At 41.4% G+C, this 8,943-nt stretch overlaps 1 protein-coding gene across 1 annotated transcript; it reads left to right on the forward strand.

The window, feature by feature from the left end:
- The first annotated feature begins 134 nt into the window (after window positions 1-134).
- Window positions 135-8,204, forward strand: ercc6l (excision repair cross-complementation group 6-like). The gene is made up of 3 exons (XM_026342428.1): window positions 135-289; window positions 1,642-1,686; window positions 2,858-8,204. Exons 1-3 carry the CDS (start codon window positions 234-236, stop codon window positions 7,005-7,007), a joined length of 4,251 nt encoding a protein of 1,416 aa, XP_026198213.1. The 5' UTR covers window positions 135-233; the 3' UTR covers window positions 7,008-8,204.
- Window positions 8,205-8,943: the final 739 nt, after the last annotated feature.

The following is an 8,943-nucleotide window of genomic DNA, read 5'->3' on the forward strand; positions in this document are numbered from 1 at the left end:
TCCTTCGGTGTTTGTTCCGCCTACTTTACTCGTCACCTTTTCTGATTGGGCAACCTTGTCGTTGCGTCACTAAGAAATCGTCTTTGATAGGCTGAAAACAATTGGCGGGGGGAAAAGCTGCGGGTTCAAAAATAACAACACGAACATCTCAGTCCGAAGCAGCTCAGTAAAAAAAAGTCCAATAAACGTGTGTTGCTTCTTTGTTTGTGCCGGTGAAACGTAACTTTCTCGCGATGGACGTTTCTCACCATAACGGCGAAGTTGCAGAGATTTCCAAGAAACTGGAAAAGTAAGTAAAGCTAACCATGATGTCTGTGTGACGAGAAGTTTGCGGTTAGCATGAATGCTAATGCTGAGGAAAGGCTAGCCACGTTTCGGCTGCTGATCGTGTTTGGAAACAAGTTTATAGGAAAACAACTAATGTGAATGCGATTTAAACACAAGTTAATGTCAGCTGATTTTTTTTTAGTTAACAGCAAACTAATGGTACATTTAGCTACTCACGTAACGTCACAGTACTCATAACGTTATAAGACCAGCTGTGAGATACTTGTACTTTTAGTATTTCTATCTCAGTGTTTCTATTTATTATTTCCCCTTCACGTTACATATGCTGCTTTTCAAAACAAACTATTGTACAGATGTAGGCAGAGGTGGCAAAAGTGCTCATGTAAAAGTTCAAGTATTTGCCTAATTTAGAATCTACAACAGGTAGAAGTAATAATAATAATAATGAAGTACCATTTAGTGAGTCCCAGAGATGATAGTACTGCAGTAAGAAAGTAATTTCCGAGTTCCCGATTAAAAACAAAGTATTTCAACCAATGCTGACCTTGATGCTGATGATAACACAAATGTTTAAGTTCAGATTTGTTTAATGTGTCTCAGTAATCAGGTTTCTGCAGGAATCCAACATGTTCATGTTTTGTTTAGTTTAATTCATGAACAGATTTTAACAGAATCCGATTTCTGACTATTTAAAGTCTAAAGACTACATTTTAAAAATATTAGCCTTTGGTTAGTAGCAATACAATTAAATGTTGGAGCTACACGCTAGAGAAATGAAACTTTCTAAAACTAATTTAATTTAATATCTGTGTTGTGAAGTGGTGAAACATCGATAAATAAGATTTGTTGTAGTGTTTAAACACTAAAGACACAGATGCATGTTACTACAGCACAGCACAGTACAATCTTTATTGCCACCACGCTGGGGAAGTTCACATGCCACAACAAGAGGAAAGATTAAAGAGCAAAAGTGTAGACGGAAATTAGCAAGTGCATTAGCGTTCATGCCAAAATATTGAAGTTTTATTTAATTATTTTATAAGATAAGCTTATAAACAATTACCAGTAGTTCCCCCTTATCTTAGTCTGGCACCAAGCCTGTTTCAAACTCTGGGTGTAGTTGTGACTTGTCCTCGATGCTGTTTTGCTGTTCTGTGATGTGTTTTACTTTGAGGTTCTTCTAAATTGTTTGTTTGTTTGTTTGTTTTTTAGCTTCTGCATTCCTGTTGTTCTATGTAAAGTACTCATTAACTTCCTGTTAATTCACACTCAGGCTAAAATGGAATGTGCTGGTTATTATGGGATGGATGGCTTTACACGTGATGGTGTTACTGACTGATTTTGTCTTGACAGGTCTTTGTCCATGGACACAGACGACAAGATGGAAACGTACCACAGGTAACACTGAGAAATTACAGCTCCCAGCTGTGTGTAGCAGTCTGGGATTTAAAAATTCAGCCTCTAATTTTTTGCATGTGTCATACAGTTATGTTAATATAAATATTTTGTTAGTTTTAAGAATCAGCACCATTACATCTACACAACCAAGAATAATGTGTGTAACTGAACATGTCTCTAATAATCTCACCACTATTTAAAACACTTTAGTCTGACATGTATTTTCCTGACATGAATATTCAGGTGGCCAACCTCTCTGTTTACTGTAAACCTAGATCAGCTTCCGTTAAGTCAAATAACCACTGTAGTTCTAACCACAACAATCAGGTCTCTGTGTGTTTCCTCTCAGAGGATGGTCGGATGCTTCTCTTTCATTCTCACCATTCTCTTTGTTTCATTTGCATAGTTTTGAACAGAACATGTCTGGACTGCTCCTAATAAAATGGAGTCTTTAGCTTTTGTTTAGGCATGAATGAATCGACTGCAGCTAACCGTTGCGAATCAACATAATCACCAGTTGGTTCGGTGATTTTTACTTGGTGGTTAAAAATGATTCCCCTCAGAAGACAGCAGCATTAATCATACATTAATTAAATGTATAAAGTAGTTTTGTAAATTAAACCATGATGTGGGAGGGGGACTAATGTAGGTTGTTAATTTGGGGAGTATTCAAATTAGGACACAGGATAGTTTTGAGAACCTGTGTTGACCAAAATATTGTCCTTCCTGTCATTTTAAATGTTTTAGTGTCAGTCACTAATGATGGGTGGATGAAACCTTTTGAAGCTTTGAGGCTTAAACACATAAAGAACAGTGACATCTGGTTTGTGAAACTCACAGCAGCTTTTGAAGACGGAGGCTGAAGCTCTACGACACCTCACTGGTTCTAACTTTTAGTTTTGTATTTGATAATCGTTGGCTTTATGAGAACGCACACTGTAACATGCAGGTTGAGTCTCAAATTCACCAACATGTTTTTACTGTGGCGTCTTTCCCAATATACAGTCAGGTCATCAACATAGACATGATCAAAAACATGATTGAATCCAGTCATAACAAAATACAACAGGAAACATATATCTTTGCAGACAAATCCTCGTGATGCTCTGTAACTGCTTGTTTGCAACCGGTTCTAAACATTATTTAACCTATTGATGTCGTCTGTTTTCAGATTTATTCAAAATGGAAAAGATGTTGCCAGAAAGGGAGACATGCACAAAGCGCTGGAATTCTTCATACTGGCATTCAACATTCACCAGAGTCAAAAACTTGAAAGCAGGATAAAGAAAATCGAAGAGCTTCTTGCTCAGAATGACTCGGAGGAAGAAGATGACGAGTTTGTCAACATCAACAACAGCGGATTGATGCTTTTTAAAGAGCTACATGACAAACTTTATGACTACCAGAGAAACGGAGTTGCCTTCTTGTACAGTCTCTACAGAGATGGTCGTAAAGGTGGGATCCTGGCAGACGACATGGGTCTCGGTAAAACAATCCAGGTGATATCCTTCCTCTCTGGCATGTATGATAATGAGCTGATTTCACACACGCTGCTGGTTATGCCGACTTCACTCATCACCAACTGGACCAAGGAGTTTGCCAAATGGACTCCTGGCATGAGGGTCAAGGAGTTTCACGGTACCAGCAAAGGAGAAAGAACCAGGAATTTGGAGAAGGTTCAGAGGAGGGGTGGCGTCATCATCACAACATACACTATGCTAATAAACAACTGGCAGCAACTGTCATCGTACCATAACAGGGAGTTCACGTGGGACTACATGATCCTGGATGAAGCACACAAGATAAAAAGCACAACTACCAAAACGGCCAAAAGCGCCTCTGCTATACCTTCAAAAAACAGAGTTCTTCTCACAGGAACTCCAGTCCAGAACAACCTGAGAGAAATGTGGGCTCTGTTTGACTTTGCTTGTCAAGGCACTCTTCTCGGCACATCTAAAACATTCAAAACCGAGTATGAGAACCCCATAACCCGTGCCAGGGAGAAGGATGCCACTCCAGGGGAAAAGGCTCTGGGTTGCCGGATGTCTGAGAACCTCATGGCCATAATAAAACCCTACTTCCTTCGCAGGACCAAATCAGAAGTGCAGAAAAACAAAATGAAGGGCGCACACCCAGTCAAGGAGGAACACTCGGACAACAAGGAGAACCACATCCAAAATCAAGAAAGGGACTCTGGTGCAACCATGCCCACACTGACCAGGAAGAACGACCTGATTGTCTGGACATACCTGAGCGCGGTTCAGGAGGATATATACAGGCAGTTCATTTCGCTGGACCACATCAAGGAGCTGCTCATGACCACCAAATCACCTCTGGCTGAATTAAACATTCTGAAAAAGCTGTGTGACCACCCAAGACTGCTGTCCGCTGGAGCCATAGCCAAGTTGGGCTTGGAGGAAAGTACGGCTGAAAGCCAGCAGAGTGACGAGGTGGATACTGATAATAGCAGCATCGCTAATGTTCCCGATGGCACCTTAATATCAGAATCTGGCAAGCTTGTCTTTCTGTTTGCACTTCTTGAAAGGCTCAGAGAAGAAGGCCACCGCACACTTGTCTTTGCTCATTACAGGAAGGTGCTTGACATCATTGAACGCATCCTGGGCAACAGAGGCTTCAAGGTATTGAGGCTGGATGGCACAATAACGCAGATCGCAGAGAGAGAGCGGCTCATCTCACTGTTCCAGAAAGACAAGCGTTACACCGTCTTCCTCCTGACCACCCAGGTTGGTGGTGTTGGCATCACCTTGACGGCAGCAAACAGAGTAGTCATCTACGATCCGAGCTGGAATCCTGCAACAGACGCCCAGGCTGTTGACAGGGCGTATCGCATCGGCCAGACTGAAAACGTCGTCATCTACAGGCTGATTACCTGCGGCACAGTGGAGGAGAAGATCTACAGACGACAAGTTTTCAAAGACTCTCTCATCAGACAGAATACCGGGGACAAGAAGAACCCGTTTCGATACTTTAGCAAACAGGAGCTGAAGGAGCTCTTCACCCTTGAGGACACCCGGTCCTCGTCTACACAGCTGCAGCTTCAGGCCCTGCACTCCAGACACCGACGGACAGACCCCGAACTGGACGAACACATTGCTCACCTGCACACTATGGAGATGTTTGGGATCTCTGACCACGATCTCATGTTCTCCCTCGATGTAAACCATGACGAGGCTCCAGAAAACCAGGAGGAACACCGCTACATCGAAGGCAGAGTCCAAAAGGCTCAGGAGTTGATGAAGGCGGAGTCAGAGTTGCAGATGCATTTGGCAGAAAGCATTGCTTCAAGCACTGAACCAGCTTGGCTCAGACAACCATCAGACATCAACAACAGGGAGCGGTCTACGGAGAAAAAACCAAGAAATCCAGGACCAAGTCCTTCTTATCCACAATATGACAACAACTCTAATGGCTCGCCGGTTGTAGTAGAGCTGGACCAGTCGAGCTCTGGCAAGGAGGACAGCCAACAGAATCAAAGTAACCATGTTATTGATCTAACTGTAGATGAGAGCATGAGGGAGGATCAACCTACTGCAGAAGAGAGCTACGACAAGCTGGAGGAACCAAACCTGGATTCTCCAAAACACCAAAATATCAAGCAGGAGAGGAGTTTCTCCGAAGCTGAAAACACCTCTACTCAGGAGGTAATTGAGGAGTCTGTGATGTCTGAGACGGCAGATGTCTCTGCTCAGGAACTAATGGGCCAGTCTGTCACACCTGAAGCTGGTGATGTGTCAGTTCAAGAACTAATGGGCCAGTCTGTGGTGTCTGAGGCTGGTGATGTGTCAGATCAGGAACTAATGGGCCAGTCTGTCACACCTGAAGCTGGTGATGTGTCAGATCAGGAACTAATGGGCCAGTCTGTCACACCTGAAGCTGTGTCAGATCAGGAACGAATGGGCCAGTCTGTGGTGTCTGGGGCTGGTGATGTGTCAGTTCAGGAACTAAGGAACCAGTCTGTGGTGTCTGAGGCTGGTGATGTGTCAGTTCAGGAACTAATGGATCAGTCTGTCACACCTGAAGCCGGTGATGTGTCAGTTCAGGAACTAATGGACCAGTCTGTGGTGTCTGAGGCTGCAGATCCTGCAGCAGGTGAGGCCAGTCTGCCGTACGTTACAGCCGTTGATGAATATGAACAGCAGCTGAACAGAACTTCACAATCACAATATGAAGACTCTAAGATGGACGTGACTCCTCGTATCACACCGCTGAAGAACAAAAAACTGTCTCTCTTCCAGGCATCGAATTCGAGCTTCAAAGCAGACACATCCAGAGTCAGCGCTGGGGTTGAATCCTTCGAAGGCAACTTCAATTTACAGCTAGATGACAGTGACATGTTCTCCGACCACGACGTTCCAGATCAGCAGGAGACTGAAGTCGAAGAGAGGAAGCTGCTGTCACAGCTACAGGTGGAGGGAAGCTTTGATGTCAATAAATCCCTTTCTGAGATGCAGCACAAAGAAGCGCTCGGGAAAAGCTTCAGCAACGGCGAAGCCACTGAAATGGATGACTCGATGAATGATTCGATTGTAGTAACCAGGAAAAAACGAGCTGCAGTCATTTACGACAGCGAAGAAGATGGAGATGATGATGATGATGATGATGAGAGGCAGCAGTTGATGAGGAGTCAACTTGAAAACTCTTTCCAGGTAATTGGAGCTTCCACACCTAAATCCGCACCCTCTGGTTCCACCCCTCTGTGGTCACGAAAGAGCATCGGAGGAAACACCTCTGTGGCTTCACGCCGGTCGCTACTCCATTCTATCATCGAAGACATGGATAACAACAAGGAGAACATGGTTGATGAAGATGAAAGCAGTGATGATGGTGACACTTCAGAGAGGCACTCTAATGAAGCTGAAGAGGAGGAGGAGGAGGAGGAGGAAGATATTATTAGTGATGGTGAATTTCAGCTGGAGGAGACAGCTGGAGAGACATTAAACACAGAGGGTGAAGAGGAAGAGGTGGAAGAAGAGGAGGTGGAGGAAGAAGAGGAGGTGGAGTACACTGATGATTCAGGAGAGGAAATGAGCAGTAACCTCGAGTCATCAACTGGCGAACCTGAGTTAGAATCCGCAGAGCAAATGGACCAGTGTACCGTCGATTCAGGAGTCACGACAAACATCGTTGTCGAGTCTGAGAGCTACGACTCGTTGGTGAACAGAGGGAGGGAGAGCTACAGCCGGGGGAAGCTGGACGATGCTCTGGACTTCTTCCTGAGAGCCATTGACATCAAACCTGGAGATCCTGAGATTCAGCTCATGACCATCCAACTCTACCGGCAGCTGAGTCAGAGGAAGTAGAAACTGTACCACAGTCAGCATCACGCTGACGGTGATGTAAATAATTATACATCAAGAGCAAGAACCATTGGCATGACATTTGTAAAAGAATCTTGTTTCAACTCAGAAGCAACAGACATTTCTTGATTCTTGTGTGATGTAAGTGAACATGGAGAATTTGAAGAGACTCAAAGTAAACGTCCTGCAGGTTCCTCAGATAAAGCACAGATGGTACTTAGCATTCTAACAAGCCCACAACAATGTGTTGGTGTGTGTGATGGATATGACAACAGGTGTAATGTTTACCATGTTCACCAACCTGCTGCAGAGTTTGTACTATTTCTGAACTGGATGTCGTCATTAGATAAAACCTCAGAACGTTTCCACAGCCGTTAGACGTCTGAATCTTGGGGTTATTAATGTGTAAATAACATTTGAGCTGCTGTAATCATTTCTTGATTTGAAAATAGTGAACCACACAAATTTGCAAAGACCAAATTTCTTCATATGTCATGTTTTTATCAAAGAAATGGTCCAAAAACTCCAAATGTTCAACTTCTATAATATATCACGAAGAAAAGCAGCACATGTATTTACTTCTACGGCAGGAAGCAAGAAATTATTGACTTTTTTGTCAAGGAGTGGACCAACACAACCACAGAACCATTTTATAATGTTGTACTAGGATGAAGAAATGTCCATCAAACAGCTGCTCACTGAAGTTGTAATGAAACAAACAGATATTTAAAGCATTTGTTTTGGACTATTTTCAGCAGCGGATTAATCCGAAATCATTTGGTTATTAGTGTATATTTGTGGTGAAGAAGGAGATTTTCACCCATTGAAAATAGACATTAATCCAAAGTTCTTCACTGTTAGTTTGAGCTGGAGCATTTTGAGATTTGTTAAAAAACAAAAAACAATATTGGTTATTATTTAACTTCGACTTTGTCCTTTGTTGATTTTTTTGCTTTATGTGTTTCAAAAACCATGACTTAAAGTTTCAAGTTTCTTGTTTGCACAAAACTGACAGCGTTTTAATGTCATGTTACATAAGTGAAAAGAAAATTGAATTCTGAGACTAAAGTGCAATTTAATTCAGTGAATATTACGACTTTTGTCTCGGAGTTTAATAATTTTTAATGTGACACTAAAAACTGTTACAAACCTTAAAGGTTAAAGTTTGTCATCTTTATTTTTCTGTCTGCAAAAAGACTCTGAAACATCTGTATTTTTGTATAATATTAAACAATTTGTTAAATGTTGACATTATTTTTGATATTTTTGGGGAAAATGTGTAAAGTTTTGTTCATTCATCAATAATAGCTGCATTTACCCAGAGTCTATGTCAATGGAAATAGTCCAAATAGATCTCCTTTAAACAACAGGAAACATCTGATATTTAATTCAACTGTTGGAACATAACAAGCCGATAAATTAAGAATTATAATCAGACTCTTGACATATTCAAAACTACATCAATTACATAAATAATGGAAATGTCATTATAGTGGTAAACTATGTGACGACAATCTTAGAATTAGTAGAAGTGCCCATTTACATTCTTTACACAGGTTTAGATACTATAAGTTAAAGATTTCTAATAACTAATAAATTATATACTAAACTATTATTATGAAAGTACACTTAAAGTACTAAAAGTAAAACTACTCATGTAGAATAATAGACTATTTTTTATGCATGAATTGATGCAAACATCATTAATGTTGCAGCTGGGAATTGTTGGGCTATTTTTTATTAGTTATTATTAAGTAGCCTACATCTACAAAGGAAACGTCATTTGTTGCTGCTTTAGGTAATGTTAAAGGTTCTGATGTTACAAAATGCTGTTAATGTTTTTAATTCTTATCACTATGATTTTACACTGAACGTTTTGAATCTCAGAAAATAATTGAATTCAGATTTCCAGATATTTGGTTTACCAGAGAACCCTGAA

This window comes from Anabas testudineus, chromosome 9 (genome assembly GCF_900324465.2).
Source record: "Anabas testudineus chromosome 9, fAnaTes1.2, whole genome shotgun sequence".
NCBI lineage: Eukaryota > Metazoa > Chordata > Actinopteri > Anabantiformes > Anabantidae > Anabas > Anabas testudineus.